At 43.2% G+C, this 17934-nt stretch overlaps 1 protein-coding gene across 1 annotated transcript in view; it reads left to right on the forward strand.

Annotated features, from left to right (window-relative positions):
- The first annotated feature begins 1725 nt into the window (after window positions 1-1725).
- Window positions 1726-17934, forward strand: part of C2H8orf34 (chromosome 2 C8orf34 homolog) — a 624237-nt gene continuing 608028 nt past the window's right edge. The window contains exon 1 of the mRNA XM_029591437.1: window positions 1726-2180. Within this exon, the coding sequence (XP_029447297.1) occupies window positions 2112-2180 (69 nt within the window). The 5' untranslated portion in view covers window positions 1726-2111. The remainder of the gene's footprint in view (window positions 2181-17934) is intronic.

The following is a 17934-nucleotide window of genomic DNA, read 5'->3' on the forward strand; positions in this document are numbered from 1 at the left end:
GCGAATGCAATTTCACCAGGCCGGAATAGTAATAGCATGTTCCAGGGGGGATTGCTCGCAGGTCCTGCCAGCGGCGGTGGTCCTGTCGGCGGCAGTCCTCCACTCGTGTTGTTAGGGCATCCAGGTGTCGTGACAGCATTTTGAGGATTACTGGGCCCCTGTGTCGCAGTCTGACTGCATTGCTGACTGCTCGGTTGGGCTTGTACCTGGCTTGTACCAATTCATGTGCGTGTGGTGCAAGCTGTTGTTGTTCTGTTGTTGAACCTTTGTTGTTATTTGCTACTTCAGCGTGTTTGACGCACTCACATTCTACTCTTTTGCGCTTTTGCCTGCTGGCATTTTGTCGTGTGCGTGGTCTGGCCGTTGCCTTCTTGTTTTCCAGTGTTTTTTTGGCATCTTCCTTGGGAATGGCTGCCATGGTGTTTTTGTCTGCGGCTTCTTTCAGTTCAGCTGCCATGGAGGTTGTTGTGTTCTTTAATTACTGTGGTTAAAAGCAGGACCCCTGGAGATCTGAGGACAATTCCCCTGCTACAGATGCCACCAGCAACCCAGCTACGGACACAGTAGGCAATTTCGGCACAATACATAAAAACCCGCGGGAGAGCCAGCGAACGCCCAGGCCACTCTCCTGGGCGCAAGATTCAGAAAAAAAAATATGCAAATGAGGGCCCGCGGTAAAAGGAGGCACTAGGCATACTAGCGCGTCCCTAGTGCCTCCTTTTTGACAGAAGCGGAGGCTGTCAGTAGGTTTGACAGCCAACGCTCGATTTTACCGGCGTCGGTTCTTGAACCCGCTGACAGCCACGGGTTCGGAAAACGGACGCCGGCAAAATTGAATGTCCGTCTTCCAACCCATAGGCCGCGGGCAGATTTTAATTTTTTTTTTTTAAATTTTAAATTTGTTTTTATTTTTGGGGCCTCCGACTTAATATCACTATGATATTAAGTCGGAAGGTGTACAGAAAAGCAGTTTTTTCTGCTTTTCTGTACACTTTCCTGGTGCCGGCCGAAATTAACTCCTGTCTTTGGTGTTAATTTCTGAAAGTAAAATGTGCGGCTTGGCTGGGTCGCAGTCCAATGATGTCATGGGCACGTCGGGGGAGGCACGCCCTCGCGAGAGGCCTGCACCCAATGTGCCCAGAAAGGCCAGCGCAGCGCCGGAGGATGGTGAGTTTTCCGTCCCTGTGGCGCTTCATTAAGGGTGGGCACGCCTAGGTGCGCTAGCCCTCGTATGCTCAGAATGCACTAATAATATTTTTGTTTAAGTGGTATTTTCTATTTTAAAAGTTACATCTTCCCAATATCTGTTATAAAACTTTAAGGATAAAATAGGTTCAGGAAGTACAGCCAAACAAATATATACTGTATCTTGAATTACAATCTATATATATATATATTAAAAAAAAATACACAAAATGCTTGCTTTAAGAGCAATTGAAGAATGTTGTGTAAGAAATAAAACCGAACCCTGAGAGCTAGCACTAGGCAGCGGACACAGAAGCAATCTATCCGCCTCAGACTCCACATTTCATTCCTAACCTGAGCAAGCCGAAGCTGTGCATGCAGGGCGGAAAAAGAAGCTGAGCCAATCGGGAGGCGAGCATTCCGTTTCCACTGGAGAGCTGCCTAAGGTGGCCAATTGGTAAGCAGTTTACATCTCGGGAGCTGAAGAGCCGGCTTCAGCGCTCTTTTGTTTGCTGGGGTGGGGGGGGGTAATGTCTCTGGTGTCTCTCGGCTGGGAGAGTCTTGGCTGTTGTTCCTGTAACCAAGGAGTACGGAGGAGAGAGAGTGACAGCTAAAGCAAGCCAGTCAGCCGCTCGCCTTTCACCATGCACTGCTTTATTCAGTGCATCCTAGCCGCAACTACTGTTACTACCCAACAAACAGACACCAGCTTGTTTCTTTAATTAATAGAATTAGGATTTTTCTTTCTTTTAAATCTGTTTCCAGTCATATTTCTGCTTCACATCCTTCATGGGACTTTAGTTCTCACTCCCCCGTCCCCCTTCAAGTGTTCTGTAACTAGCCTGCTGGGAACCAGCTTTGAAAGAGTCCGGGTGGCTTTCACCGGCGGCAACTAACTGGGCACTGGCACTGTACTGGGATTCTTGATGGCGGCTCATCGGCAAACTCGAATTCAAGCCTACCTGGAGAAGAACAAGATAGGTTCTCTCTTTGAGGTAAGCGCAGTGTCTCACAGGCAGGCTTAGAGAATGCTGACTTCTTGCTTAGTAAGGGAAAATTCCTAATCTGGAAAATTAAATTGCAGAGAACATCCTGACTATTAGTATGCAGGTATCGCAAAAAAAAATAAATGTTTGATCTGCAGAGGAAGATAGTTTTGTTTTTTTTTCGTAACCTAAAGTAAATGCAGTATGCCTTAAACAAGAAATGCCCCTATTTTCGGACTTAGGTACAGCTCCTGCTTTCTTTTCCTTGGGTCTGTACTTTTTTTTTTTTTTTTTAATATATATATATATATATATATATATATATATATATAAACGGGCATGCATGCCGCTTAGAAGGCACACAGAGAAACTACAATATGTGCTTGCAAACGAGGTGCCAGGTCGAGTCACGTGACCCGCTCTGTGCCGGAAAATGCTGAGTGGAGAGCGCTGCCAGGTGAGCTGACTCCAGGCATGCAGGGCACCGGGGAGGGAGAAGCCCGCTCAGAAGGTCCCCCGAGCACTTGGCCAAAACATTACTACAATATTTGGAACATCATTGAGACTTGATGTGCTCTGCTTACCCCCTTTAGAGTTTAGGTGGCACATTGAAAACATACGTGAAATAACTAACAGCAATAAAGAGTTCCCCATCAGAGGAAAAAAAAAAAAAGCATGCATGTACTGCAGAAGCAGGCAAAGTCACAGGAGAAAAAAAAAACTAGCGGTGAATGAGCAGTGTGGAAGTGAAAACGCTGATCAGCGCTGCACAATATATAGAGAGAAAAATCTAAACAACCAAAAAAAAAGCGAAAACCAGGAGAAAATGCCAAATCATGTAACTTTATAACGAGAACAGAAAAAAAACAAAATAGTAACCAAATTAATGTATTCTTAAAAAAAACCTTATATTAAGCTAAGCTTTTGAAAAATTGCTAAATGAACTAGAATTAAATTAACATGGGAATACGGGGTGAATTTGAAAAGAATCTTAAATGTTCATAGATCACTATGGGTGCCATGAGAGAGATGAATGTTATCTATAAAGAAATAGATTTTGGCATTTAGGGTTTTTTTTTTATTTAAAATTGTTTTCATTGTGATTGATTGACATTTTAAGATTTTTCCCAACTTTTCTGTAGTATTATTTTGGGGGTAATGATTAAGCCTGTATGGAGATGAGAAAGCAATCGGGCTATTTTAAGAATACCTTGTTTTTCAATGTTCATATACAGTTCACAAAAGTTTTTTTTCAATTTGTATATTTTTTATTTTAATTTTTGGGCAGATAGATTTATTATGTTTTTTGTTATTTTCATTGAGCATAGGATTATTTTTCTTCCACACATATAAAGACCATGGGAGCTATTGAGAAGGAAGGAACATCCAAATTCCTACAGCTGTTGAAAAGTCCATCCCTGTGGTATTGCTTAACTAGACAACCCTCCGAGGGGTGTTGCTGCTCTTTAAAACAGTATTTATGTATTTATTTGCAAAAAAATTGATATTTAAGGGATGTTTCTATAGAAAAACATTTTGTTATAGTGATGTCTATGTGAGAAATGCATTAAGATGTCCAGCTGTCCTTTTACAATATATATAGTGATATTTGGGTGGGAGTTGGCCTTCGGATCAGTGGTGGTCTTATAAGGGATTTTCTTACCTTTTTATGCACACTTATCAAGTGTGAAAATGCTTATTGTCAATGGTCAGTCAATCTATCCATTCATCTGCACATTAGAATGGAAGAGGTACTTAATTGATTGTACTGAAATTCACCAGACTGCATCTGTACTAGAAGTGGTGAAGGAATACCAAGTTTGTTTCTGATTAGTACATTTTAGCTGCCAAATGAATCTGAAACATGCCTAAATGTTACAAAATGCATTACTTTTTCTAAACTTATTTCTTAAATTAATTATGTATTAGTCAAGTTAGGGAAGGGGACATACTGCATTCATGGATGAAAGTAGTGTGAACTATGTAAATATAGAAGGAAATTAATTTTAGCTCATAAGAGGATCGAAAAGAGTGCTCTGAGAGTGCATTAGTGACTGCCACAGTTTTTATTAGGATTTTTAGAAGTCACAATTACTCAGATTTACACTTGTATTTGTCATTGGAAACTTATCTAGTGATTATGGTTGGTTGCTTTAAAATATGGATTGGCATTCCCTTCTCCACACCTCCCCTCACTTATGAATATCCATCAGTCTAAGATCAGACTATACTCTTTATTTATGCTCCATTGACAAAGTAATGATAGTACTGATGTGACATAGCATCTTCTTTAAGAGTGGTTCTGTCTTGTCTGTTCTGCAAACAGCTTCCGGTAGGAGGAGCAAACTTACATAAAAGAACTGCTAACAGAAAGGTGATGACCCAGAAATGTTACTATGAGCCCTGGGTTGGAGCTTTGTGGGTTTCAGTTTCAGTAACAGACAGTTGTAATTAACTTTCAACCAGCAGTTCAATAAAATGAAGCTGACATTAACATGAAATTTTCCTTCTAGATCTACTGAGTCAATGAAAACAATTTATTTCATTCAAGCTCTTCCACCTGCTCTTAGCATGAGTTTTGATACTGCTACTTAATGTGTAAAGCTAAGTGTTTGCCCACTTTCAAGTTTAGGTGGTATTTATTTATTTAGACATTTTATATACTGTCGTTCCAAATGAAGATCACAATAGATTACATACATGTTAAAGGTCAACACATCAAGACTGATATAAATCTACATCTACTTAGATTTCATCGTATATAATAACTAACAGACTAGGACAGAAGAATGTAATAGTTAAGTTCTCTTTCAGTAGTATTCATATATTATCATTGAGTTGTCTTAGCATGCCTTATTTCTTTCATTGCTTGTTACTTATTCTTTTAGTATTATCTTTGACCTTAACAATGTTATTCTATGCCTTCTGAAGTTTTTTAAGTTATGTCATACGCATTTTTGAATAGCCAGGTTTTTAGTTCATGTTTGAAACTCTTTCTAACTTGTATCAAACTTAACGTCTCAGATAGGGAATTCCACTTCCTTGGGCCCGTTATGGAAAATACACGTTCACTTATTTGTGACAGATGTGTTCTCCGCATTGTTGGAACAGTCAATAATCCTTTATTTTGTGATCTTAGTGTTTGCTGTGGTGTATATGGTTGTAGAGACACTCTAATCAGGCAGGGGTTACTGGAGTGGCTAATATTAAAAATTAGTGTTTATATTTGATTCTAGATTGCACTGGCAGCCAGGGCAGTGATATCAGAGAAGGGGAGATGTGGTCAAATTTCCTTGTTCCTAATAGAAGTCTTGTTTCAGCATTTTGTAATAACTGGAAAGGTTTTAATAGCCCTAGTAATAGGGAATTGCAGTAGTCTATGTTTGAGATTAGTGTTTGTAACACACTGTACAGTCCATGAAAATTAGTAGGGATTTCAGCCAATGTAGCATGTGCAGCTTGGTGTATCCTGTTTTAATTAATTTATGTGCATTTTCATCAATCTGTATACCTAGATCCCAACTGTGCTTTCTTACTGCTTTGCATAAGTATTACTGCAGAGTATGATAATGTTTTCACACTTTGCAGTACAGAGAGAGAGAGAGAGAGAGAGAGACACTAGTTATAAGGCCCTTCTAGTAGTTAGGTATTTATACCTCTATATGAGGCTCACCTAGCCACTCGAGGTGGTTTAAATAGTAGTGTAGGGGTTAGGGACCACTTTGAAATTCAGAGTGAGACATACGAACAGAACAGTACACTCTTGTGAAGATTTGATGGTCTTCGGAGTGAGGAAACTCATACAAAGATGAGATTTGTACATTGTTCTCTCAACCTAGCTTGATGGACCCTCTACCTGGTGTAGTTATTTCCTGTGTGATATGGCTTTGCAAATTGTGAAGGCAGCCCACTTGGACAGAAGTCCCACCCTAAACTCCTCCCCCTTTTCCAACTTAGCATCACACCATGTATTATGGTGCTTTTCGCATGCGTTAAGGTGTTTTCCGCATGCAAAAAGCCCTTAACGCGGCATGGAAAATAACCCCTTTAGTTTGAGATGGGATAGTTTTTGCTGTATAACTTTCATATATATTGAGAGTGTAGATGCTGTCTTTTCAAATGATTTGGTGATGTTGTGAACCTGCCCACGATGAGCGCGGGCAGGCCACCTACCTTCGTGGCCAGTCAGACCGCTGAGGCCATTCCCAGCTGCTCTCTTCTCACGGCCAGTTGGGCCGCAGATGCTGTCTCTGCTGCCATCCTCCGTGGTCCGAAGGCCGCGGCAGTCTTCTGCCCTTCGTGGCAGGGCTGAGCCCCGCTGGGAGCCTCTCTTCGCGGCCGATGCTGCTCCCAGGGTCCTCTGATGGCAGGGAAGCCGTCCCTGCCAGTGCCTGCCCTCCTTCTCCTTCTTCGTGGCTGGAAGCCGCTCTTGCAGCCTGCCACGCTCCATCTTCAAGGCAGGGCTGCCGCTGCTGATGCTGCTCCTCTTCGGGCCTTCCACATGGCGGATGCCACCGACCTGCCTGCCCTTCTCTCTTCTGCTTCTTCTTAGGTGCGGGCGTGTGCCTCTCCTCTGAATTTAAAGGGCCAGCGGCGGGAAAAGCCCTGTGGGCCCCAAAGATGATGTCATCTACTACTTCCTGCTTCAGCCTTTTAAAAAGGGCCCTTTGCCAGTCCAGCTTTGCCTTCGCAAGGAGTTAGTCGCTCCTGGATGTTCCTGTCCTTCGCTCCAGGTGTCTTCTGTGGTTCATCGCTTCTTCAAGGTCCTGTGTTCTTCGTTGGAGCTCCATGTTTGTCCTGATGTCCGCCTTCTGTTCCTGATGTCCACAGTTAGTTTTGATGTCTGAATCCAGTTCCTGATATCCGTGATCCACTCTAGATGATCATCTCCTGTTCCTGATGTACGTGATCCAGTCCAGATGTCCTGAGCCCCAGGTTCCTTGTCGCCACCTTTCCTGGCGTGCCATGTTGTGGTCCGCGACCAGTCCCATGGACGGGCTGAGTAGAGCGCCTCATGGTACAAGGCCTTCTTCACTGCCGCACCACAAGCCTCTGGGAGGCTTCCACTTGAATCCTTGCCCCGGTCTACAGAGTTCTTTGTGCCTGCTCCGTCCATGCCAAAGACTCTGCAAGAACCTGTGCCATTCTAGCGTGGTCCACAACCAGCCACTGGCAGCTGTGTAGGGTGCCCCCCGGTGCAGGCCTCTACAGTTTCTAAGACATGTTCCTCTCAATCGCTCCACTATCTCTTCTGGAGTCTACGTTAGTTCCAGCATGGTCCGCGACCAGGCCCACGAGTGGGCTGTGTGGGGCGCGCTGCATCACAGTCTCAACCCAGCTCTTGCCCCTGACTCCTTGACTTCAGGACCTCGCTTCTGACTCCTTGTCCAAGTGTCCTCGTCTGAGTCTTCATCCAAGTGTCCTCGATTGAGTCTTTGTCCAAGTGTCTTCGCCTGAGCCTTCCTTGTTCCTGGCCTCCGTCTGGCCTGCCACTTCTTGCTGTTACCCAGTGGCAGGTCCGAAAGGGCTTGGAACGGTCGGAGGACCGTTCAAAGACCTCCATTGCGTTATTGGTCTTCCCGGAGCGTGCAGGTCTGGTGGAGGGTCAGTGCCTTCAGTCATCCTTGTCCAGTCCAGCCTTGCTCCTGCTCCGTATTCCATCGTGCTCTGGATTCCATCATCTGTCTTCGGTCCAGCCTTGTTTCTGTCCAGCCCATGCTCGGGCATGCCTCGCCTGCCTCGGCACCTCTTCGGAGTTCCTCTGGGGTCGAGCCAAGGTCCAAGAACACACAATCCCCTGGAAAGTGGAACTGCTCTCCTAGCGCTTCCTAACAGGTGAATGCGATATAAAATTGTAAGTCTTTTGCATATAAGAAGAAGAAGATTCCGAGACCTGCCAGTAATTTACACAGAGGGAGCACATAAATGCTGAACAGTGTTGCTGATAGTGCTGAGCCTTGTGGTACACCTGTATCAATATGATACGTATCTGATATGTTGTTGCCGAGTTTAACTTGGAATATCCTATTAGATAAAAAGGAAGAGAACCATTTGTTAACAATCCCGCTGACTCCAGTTTTGCTCAGCTGATGGCTTTGAAGGGTATGGTCCACAGTGTCGAATGAGGTTGTTAAGTCGATTAATATAAGGAGGTAGGATTCTTCATTATCAAATCCTCTTAGGACAGAGTCTATTAAAGAGTAAGGTTTCAGTTGAGCAATTTTTCCTAAATCCAAATTGGTTTGGGTATAGAATATCATGGTCTTCCAAATGGTTTTCAAGATGAGATAACACTGCTTTTTCAAGAACTTTTATGAGGAAAGATAGATTTGAAATTAGACGATAGTTATCTCAATCATCAATTCTCCCAGATTTATTTTTTAGGGTTGGTTTTATCACTGCTTGTTTTGCCCTATCTGGGACAAATCCTTCTGAGAGTGAAATATTGATATAGTTGCAAGATTTGGCGTAATTTCGCTGTTTACTTGTTTTAATGAACTACCTGGGACAGTCACATGGCTGAGTAGCAGGTTTGATTTTAGTAATGATTTTACTAATTTCGAGTTTGGATATATTGTTGAATTCTGTCCAATTGTTCAGACCATTTGTTTCTTCAGGTTCTTTTGTGGACTGGCAGAGGAGGAATTATGTTTTCAACCTATTGATTTTATTTATTTATTTAAAGCTTTTATATACCATCATTCTGTATTCAATCACAATGGTTTACAGTAAATACAATAGTAAAATCAAATCATAAAATAATCCAAAATTACAATAAATATCTTAATAAAACAAATAAATTACCAAAATAATAACAAGATATCTAGCAGAGATGTGGTATATTCATTGCAGGTGTTCTTGGAGAAGAAATAGTTTCTCAAAATGGAGGATAAAGGGTCCTTGATTAGGTGATATGTTCAACCATTTGAGGTTTAATCGTTTAATTAGAGATTTGCAGCCCTTTTACTCTTTGAGGATCATGCCAAGCCTATATTATAGTCATGAGACACACATCATCAAGAACTTTAACAAAATGAAGGGAATTATCACAATTAATCTTTTCTACCATTTTGAGCTACAAACTCTTTGAAACACCAACATTCACAGTGTGGTGCAGTGATACCACAAGCAGAGCTGACAATATATTTTTTAAATGAATAGAGGATATCACCACTCTTGTGTCATCTAACTGTCCTGTGTTCTACACTGTTTTGATGGGAGGGGGGGCTCTCTCAGGAACTCACTTGCTGTGAATCCATCTTTATTGCTTGAGATTCAGGCTCATTGATGTTTTTAGTTCTGGGGTCATCAGAACCCATCTATGGTCTTCTAGTGTCTTAACAGATGGTTTCCCATATTTTACTCTTTAGAGAGTTGTGTTTGATGAATCGCCGTTTGCAAACTGAAGCACAACTCACATGGAAATATTACCCAATAGAAATGGGGAGGGCAATTTTCAAAGCTATTTACTAAAATGACTTGTCCTCTGACCAACTAAAAGTATGCATATTCTTCCTGCGTGCATGTAATTTACACTTAGGGCCGGATTTTAATACCTACGTGAGGGCGGAGATTTGTGTGTGCAACTCGGCACGCACAAATCTACGCCCGATTTTATAACATCCACGCACGCGCATGTTATAAAATCCAGGGTCGGTGCGCGAAAGAGGGGTGCACACTTGTGCACCTTGCGCACGCCAAGCCCTAGGGGAGCCGCAGTGCCTTTCCCCGTTCCCTCTGAGGCGGCTCTGAAATCGGAGCGGCCTCGGAGGGAACTTTCCTTCCGCCCCCCCACCTTCCCCTCCCGTCCCCTATATAACCCAGCCCTATCTAAATCCCCCCTACCTTTATTTTGTTATTTACACCTGCCTCTGGGCAGGCGTAGGTTGTGCGCGCCGGCCAAGTGCTGATGCGTGAACCCCAGCACAGCTACTGTGCCGGAGGCCTCGGTCCCGCCCCGCCCCTTTCACAAAGCCCCGGGACATACGCGCGTCCCGGGGCTTGTGTGCGTCGCCGGGCCTTTGCAAAATAAGCTTGGCGCACACAGGAGTGGTTACGCATGTAAATCCTGAGGATTTACACGCGTAACCGTTTGAAAATCTGGCCCTTAATGTTTGAAGCAAACAATGTGGGTAGTTTATCTTTGAAAATTTACAGAAAGTATGCGCATGACAAGTGCCCCAGTGATTTGCATCTCTGGGAATATTTGAAAATGGGTCCCATGGTGTATTCATCATTTCTCTGTGTTTTTTTTTTTAGTTATATGCATGCTATGTTTGCACAGGACACGGCCTAGCAAAGTGCTATGTATGATTGTGGATTTCTTTGCTTAGTAATGGCATGGTTCTCTGTGAACGAATATAGAAAGTGTGCCCCCACTGAAAGTATGCACATTAGAGTGGCATTCTTTCATAGTGTGCATAATGACCAGTGAGTGCACACTAATGCACCCAGAATGTAGAAGAACAAAATTCCACAAAATGGAAAGGCAAAAACTCTTTTCACAAAGGGGGTTATTTTCTAAAAGCTTATCGCATGCAAAAAGGGCCTTTTCGCATGCGATATCATGCAAATTAGGGGGAGGGGAGGAGTCGGGGCCGTGGTGCGAAGGCTGCCGGCTTTCACAGGCCTGCTCCCCCTTCGCTCCCTGCCCTCCGTTTTCGCAGGATTCATCATTCTGCGAAAGAATGATGAATCCAGGGCAACGTTTCCAAACATAATATTCTCGTCTTCTATATCCCAGTGTAAAATATGAAATCTCAGCTCTTTCTGTTTGGCTGTTTGTCTCCTGATACAATGTTACAGACAGACAGAGAGATGGATGGACGCGATCACCACATAAGCCGTTCTTGTGATACTTTCTATGAGAACGCCTAAAAGTGACAAATGTTTTTATTTTATTTTATTTATTTATTTATTTATTTATTTAAGGTTTTTATATACCGGCAATCATGACAACATATCTTGCTGGTTTACATAAAACAGGAGTGCAGTAGATACGTCAAACTGGAACTGTGAATTTAAGGATACATACAGTTTTTAAGCTTTTCCTGTCTCACTGCAGAGCAGAATTTGTTACACTTGTCTGTCTGCTGGCAGTTCCAAGTTAAACTTTCATAGACACAAGTGTTCCTGCTGAATTCAGCAATACTTATTATCTCTTCTGTGGGCGATAGTAAGTTGTAGATGAACGAAATAACAACAGATGAGTAAAGCAGTATTGACAAAACTGCCAAAGCTGCTCTCTGGTAAACCACTTAGAAACAAAAGCTTTGGGGGTAATTTTCAAAAGGATTTACATGTTTAAACTGGATTTTCCATGTGTAAATTGGTACAATATATGCCATTGAGTTGGCAGTAGATTTTATGATTGTAAGTGCACTTTAAGCATGTAAATGGGCTTTTGAAAATTGCTACGATAGTGTTTGAAAATTACCTCTTCTGTGTTGGTGATACATAGCTTGGCTACAGCTTTCTACATTAGGGTGAGTTTTGACATAGCACACTTCTGGAGCTCCCCTAATAAGATCTAAGCGCATTGTGGATAATACATTGAAATTGTCAGCTCAGCATGCTGCGGCAGTCAAAAAAGCAAACAGCATGTTAGTAATTATCAGGAAGGGAATGGTTAATAAAATGGAAAATGTCATAGTGCCTCTGTATCGTCCATGGTGAGACCGCATCTCAAAAAAGGTTATAATTGCAGTGGAGAAGGTACAGTGAAGGGTGATCAAAATAATAAAGGGGATGGAACAGTTCCCCTATGTTGAAAGGCTAAAGGGCTGTTCAGCTTGGAGAAGAGACGACTGAGGGGGATATGATAGAGGTCTTTAAAATCATGAGAGGCCTAGAATGAGTAAATGTAAATCGGTTATTTACTCTTTCGGATAATAGGACTAGAGGGCACTCCATGAATTTAGGACACTTAAAACTAATAAGAGAAAATTGCTTTTCACTCAACATACAATTAAGCTCTGAAATTTGCTGCCAGAGGATGTGGTTAGTGCAGTTAGGGGTAGATTCTAAAACATTGTGCGTGCGCGTCCTTGTGCGAGTGCTACCCAGTGCGCACACATGGCCGCGCAATTTTATGACACGCGCATGCTGGTGCACGCATGTTATAAAATGCCGGGTCGGCACACGCAAGGGGGGGTAGAGATGTTCAAATACGTGCGGCAACGCATCGTGGCCTTCCGAAACCCCTAGCCTGATCTCCCTTCCCCTTCCCCTATCCTACCCTCCCCCAACCCTATCCTAAATGCCCCCAGATTCATTGTCCTAACTTTTGCTCCTGCTTCTGAGCAGGAGCAAGTTGTGCGTGCCAGCACCCTGCCGGTGCATGAAACCCCAGCAGAGCGGCCTCTAGCCCAGCCCCAGACCGCCCCTTTTGCTTACCCTGGGACTTACATGCATCCCGGGGGTTTACGAGTGTGACCGGGCCCTTTGAAAATTGGCCCAGCGCGCGTAAGGCCCTGCGACGCATGTAAACCCCCGGGTTTCACGCGCATAAATGTTTTAAAATCTGGCCCTATGTGTAGTGGGTTTTAAAAAGGTTTGGATAAGTTCTTGGAGGAGAAGTCCATTAACTGCTATTAATCAAGATGGCTTAGGGAATGGCCTCTGCTACTATTGGCATCCGTAGCATGGGATCAACTTAGTGTTTGGGTACTTGCCAGGTACTTGTAGCCTGGATTTGCCACGGCTGGAAACAGGATGCTGGGCTTGATGGACCCTTGGTCTGACCCAGTATGGCAATTTCTTATGATTATGTTTCTAATTAGTCCAGAGGCTCATTTCAGATAAATTGGGAATTGAAACATTTCTGATAGAAATCTGTTTGTCAGGTTCAGCAAATAACGTTATTACATCCTATGTTATCAAAAAATGACTTGAGAGAGCTCAGAAAAGTCACAGATACATCCTTTTTTTTTTTTTTTTTTTAAAGAGCCCAGCACAGAATCATGGAACATATTAACTTCTTTACCATATGCATGAGCCTTTTATTATCCCTTTTGGGATAGATGCACAGTTGTTCTGGCATCACAAAACATCTGGAATTGGGCAGAGGAAAAGCACTGAGTGTGCTCATGTGTTATCAGCTTAAACTATGGATGAGACACTGATTGCCTATGTATCTGTCACCACACTCTCTCCTTTTCATATGCTCCAAACTGCTTATGGAGCTCATCTCCATAGGAAACAGTTGCCTACAAACACCTATCTGGACCATAATCCAGTCTGTTATTTGTGAAGAGTTGAATACAATTATATACTGAATTATACGCCAGGAAAAATAGTGGAAAGTGTTCTAAGCATCAAAATCACAGAACATATAGAAAGACATGGTTTAATGGAACAAAGTCAGCATGGCTTTACCCAGGGCAAGTCTTGCCTCACAAATCTGCTTCACTTTTTTGAAGGAGTTAATAAAGATGTGGATAAAGGTGAACTGGTAGATGTAGTGTACTTGGATTTTTAGAAGGCGTTTGATAAATTTCCTCATGAGAGGCTTTTAGGAAAAGTAAAAAGTCATGGTATAAGTGGCGATGTCCTTTCGTGGATTACAAACTGGCTAAAAGACAGGAAACAGAGAGTAGGATTAAATTAACAATTTTCTCAGTGGAAGGGAGTGGACAGTGGCGTGCCTCAGGGATCTGTATTGGGACCCTTACTTTTCAATATATTTATAAATGATCTGGAAAGAAATACGACGAGTGAGGTAATCAAATTTGCAGATGATACAAAATTGTTCAGAGTAGTTAAATCACAAGCAGATTGTGAGACTGGAAAATTTGGCATCGAAATGGCAGATGAAATTTAATGTGGATAAGTGCAAGGTGATGCATATAGGGAAAAATAACCCATGCTATAGTTACACAATGTTAGGTTCCATATTAGGTGATACCACCCAAGAAAGAGATCTAGGCATCATAATGGATAACACATTGAAATCGTCGGTTCAGTGTGCTGCGGCAATCAAAAAAGCAAACAGAATGTTGGGAATTATTAGGAAGGGAATGGTGAATAAAACGGAAAATGTCATAATGCCTCTGTATCGCTCCATGGTGAGATCCCAACCTTGAATACTGTGTACAATTCTGGTCGCCGCATCTCAAAAAAGATATAATTGCAACGGAGAAGGTACAGAGAAGGGCTACCAAAATGATAAGAGGAATGGACAGCTCCCCTATGAGGAAAGCCTAAAGAGGTTAGGACTTTTCAGCTTGGAGAAGAGACAGCTGAGGGGGGATATGATAGAGGTGTTTAAAATCATGAGAGGTCTAGAGCAGGTAGATGTGAATCTGTTATTTAGTCTTTCAGGTAATAGAAAGACTAGGGGGCACTCCATGAAGTTAGCATGTGGCACATTTAAAATTAATCGGAGAAAGTTTTTCTTCACTCAACGCACAATTAAACTCTGGAATTTGTTGCCAGAGGATGTGGTTAGTGCAGTTAGTGTAGCTGTGTTTAAAAAAGGATTGGATAAGCTCTTGGAGGAGAAGTCCATTACCTGCTATTAATTAAGTTGACTTAGAAAATAGCCACTGCTATTATTAGCAACAGTAACATGGAATAGACTTCGTTTTTGGGTACTTGCCAGGTTCTTATGGCCTGGATTGACCACCTGGTTTGGCCTTTGTTGGAAACAGGATGCTAGGCTTGATGGACCCTTGGTGTGACCCAGTATGGCATGTTCTTATGTTCTTATAGAAAAACGAAGCAGCTTTGATAATTGTGCTCACAACCATTGAAGTTAGGTAACTCTCACGAATTAATCAATAATGATAATTCAAAGATCAGAAGCATAACATGCAACACCCTCAAGAAGTCCATCTTCACAGACTTAATTTAGAAATCACTTAGATCTTATCAGTAAAATAACACTTAACAGCATGCCAGCTTTACTTAAGAGCTACCTGCACATGCTGCATACCTTTCCCTGCTGCTTTGTGTATGCCCGGTAGACGGCACCAATGAGAACCAAGACTAGAGCTGGTTGAAGGCTGTAGTAATCAATTTAAATACATTGGCCCCACCTTGTATGGGGGCTCTGAGCAGAGCTGTCGGTGCTTTCAATCACTTCTGCCTGCAACACTGTTTAGTTGCTACTTCCACCTTGCTGGGCTTAAAAAAAACAATTTTTTACTCAGTTTTCTTATGTCTGTCCTGCAGGGCTTAAAAAAACTGCTTGTTTTGCTGCCTCATAGCAGGCATGGAACCATTGAGAATATAAGAATGCCTTACAGAATATAAGAATGCCTTACAGAATATAAGAATGCCTTACAGAATATAAGAATGTTTCCAGCCGTGGCCAATCCAGGTCACAAGTACCTGGCTAGATCCCAAACAGTAAATAGATTCCATGCTACTAACGCACAGTAATAAGTAATGGCTATTCCTCAAATCTGCTTGGTTAGTAACAATTGATGGACTTCTCATCTAGGAACTTGTCCAAACCTTTTTTTATCTCAGCTATGCTATCTGCCTTAACCACATCCTTTGGCAATGAATTCTAGAGGTTACTTGTGTATTGAGTGGCGATCTGGGAAACTGATAATTTTGGGGATGACTTGTATGGCGCAGCAGAAACTTCCACAGGCTTGCTGGGCAGACGGGATGGACCGTTGGTCCTTTTCTGCCGTCATTTCTATGTTTCTATGATTTGTTTTAATGTGCTACCTAATAATGTCAAGGAGTGGCCCCCCCCTAATCGTTATTATTTTGAAAGAATAAATAACTGATTTACATTTATCCGTCCTATTCCACTCATGATTTTATGGATCTCTATCATGTACCCCATCAGCCATCTCTTCTCATAAGAACATAAGAACATGCCATACTAGGTCAGACCAAGGGTCCATTAAGCCCAGCATCCTGTTTCCAACAGTGGGCAATCCAGGCCATAAGAACCTGGCAAGTACCCAAAAACTAAGTCTATTCCATGTTACCATTGCTAGTAATAGCAGTGGTTATTTTCTAAGTCAACTTAATTAATAGCAGGTAATGGATTTCTTCTCCAAGAACTTATCCAATCCTTTTTTAAACACAGCTACACTAACTGCACTAACCACATCCTCTGGCAACAAATTCCAGAGTTTAATTGTGCGTTGAGTGAAAAAGAACTTTCTCTGATTAGTTTTAAATGTGCCCCATGCTAACTTCATGGAGTGCCCCCTAGTCCTTTTATTATCCGAAAGAGTAAATAACCGATTCACATCTACCCGTTCTAGACCTCTCATGATTTTAAACACCTCTATCATATCCCCCCTCAGCCGTCTCTTCTCCAAGCTGAAAAGTCCTAACTTCTTTAGTCTTTCCTCATAGGGGAGCTGTTCCATCCCCTTTATCATTTTGGTCGCCCTTCTCTGTACCTTCTCCATCGCAATTATATCTTTTTTGAGATGTGGCGACCAGCCTGTCATAAGGGAGTCGTTTCATCCCCTTTACCATTTTTGTCATCCTTTTCTGTACCTTTCCAGTGCAACTATATTCTATTTTGAGATGCAGCAACCAGGATTACACATTGGCTCCTGCTGTTCCTTGGGCTCGGTGCAGGCCCAGTGGTTCCAATGCATCACTTCTGGCATCATCACTGTAATACTGCTGCCTCTGTCCTGCTGGATTTAAAAAAAAAAAAAAAAAAAAAGGCTGCCCGTTTTGCTGTTTCTCAGCAGAAACTGGGCAGCGGGGTGCCATAACTGACTCTGCTTCATGAGAAGAGCTGAAGTGCATTGCAAGGTGAGGCAGAAGTTTTTCTAGTTGTTTGGCTAAAAGAGGGGGAGAGGAATTTTTGTTGTAGCCAGGCGTGGGATGTCATTATAAGTTTCTTTGCCACAAAATGTGTGTACGTGTATGGGGGAAGGAAGGGAGGACATCCAAATCTGGTATTGCATTGAGCCTCAAAATTTGTTCAACTGGGCCTTTGAAAGACCCCCCCCCCCCCCCCACACACACACACTTCCAGGGAGAAAAACCAGCCTGAAGGCACCTCAACAGCTCAAGAATAGTTCCTCATCGTCCTGCCAGACCAATCTTCACAGTGAGTTTTGTCTCCCTCCCAGCAGATGGAAGGAGAGTTCTGGACCACTTCCCTGAGGTCATCTCCTGTATAGACTGGTTCAGTGGGGGAAGGAATCAGTAGTTCTCTGCCTCCAGCAGATGGTAGGTGGAGCTGGTTTGGCAAGAGGATTAGGCAGGGGTTACGACCTTCCTGAGGTTGCTTTCTCCAGGGAAGACCTGGGCCGGGTCGGTGGCCCTCCTTGGGACGACGGCCCTTTAGGTTCACTTTTCCCTCCCCCAGATCGGGGAGTTAGGCCTTGGGGGCCTAGCACTTCCCATGCAGAGGAAGCGTGAACAGCGGTAGCAGCAAGGAGGCCCAGTGCCTAATACAGCAGGACCTGGCCCAAAGTCCCCCGAACCCCTCACAATGAAGTTATGGACAGAGGCAGGAAGTGCCTAGCGTGCAGTGCATGGCGCGTCCCGACTGTTTTCGGCATCTTCTACTGCAACTGCGATGGTGTGGCAGCTGGCAGTACGGAAGCAGTCAGGATGGGGTGGAGGTGGTGCAGCAGAGGGCAGAGAGTGAGTCCCAGTTTCTGTGCTGCTATCAGAGGTCGCTGCTCTTCAGCTCCCTGACCCTCCACGCCCCCTCCCCGGCAGCCTTTTCCAAAAAGGGGTGGAGCTCTCTTCGGAATTTATGCTCTTGATGCACAAGACCTATAAAGAAATAAAGGGGAAGCCCCTAGGTGCAGGCCTCAAAGGC

The sequence above is a fragment of the Rhinatrema bivittatum genome, chromosome 2 (assembly GCF_901001135.1).
Source record: "Rhinatrema bivittatum chromosome 2, aRhiBiv1.1, whole genome shotgun sequence".
NCBI lineage: Eukaryota > Metazoa > Chordata > Amphibia > Gymnophiona > Rhinatrematidae > Rhinatrema > Rhinatrema bivittatum.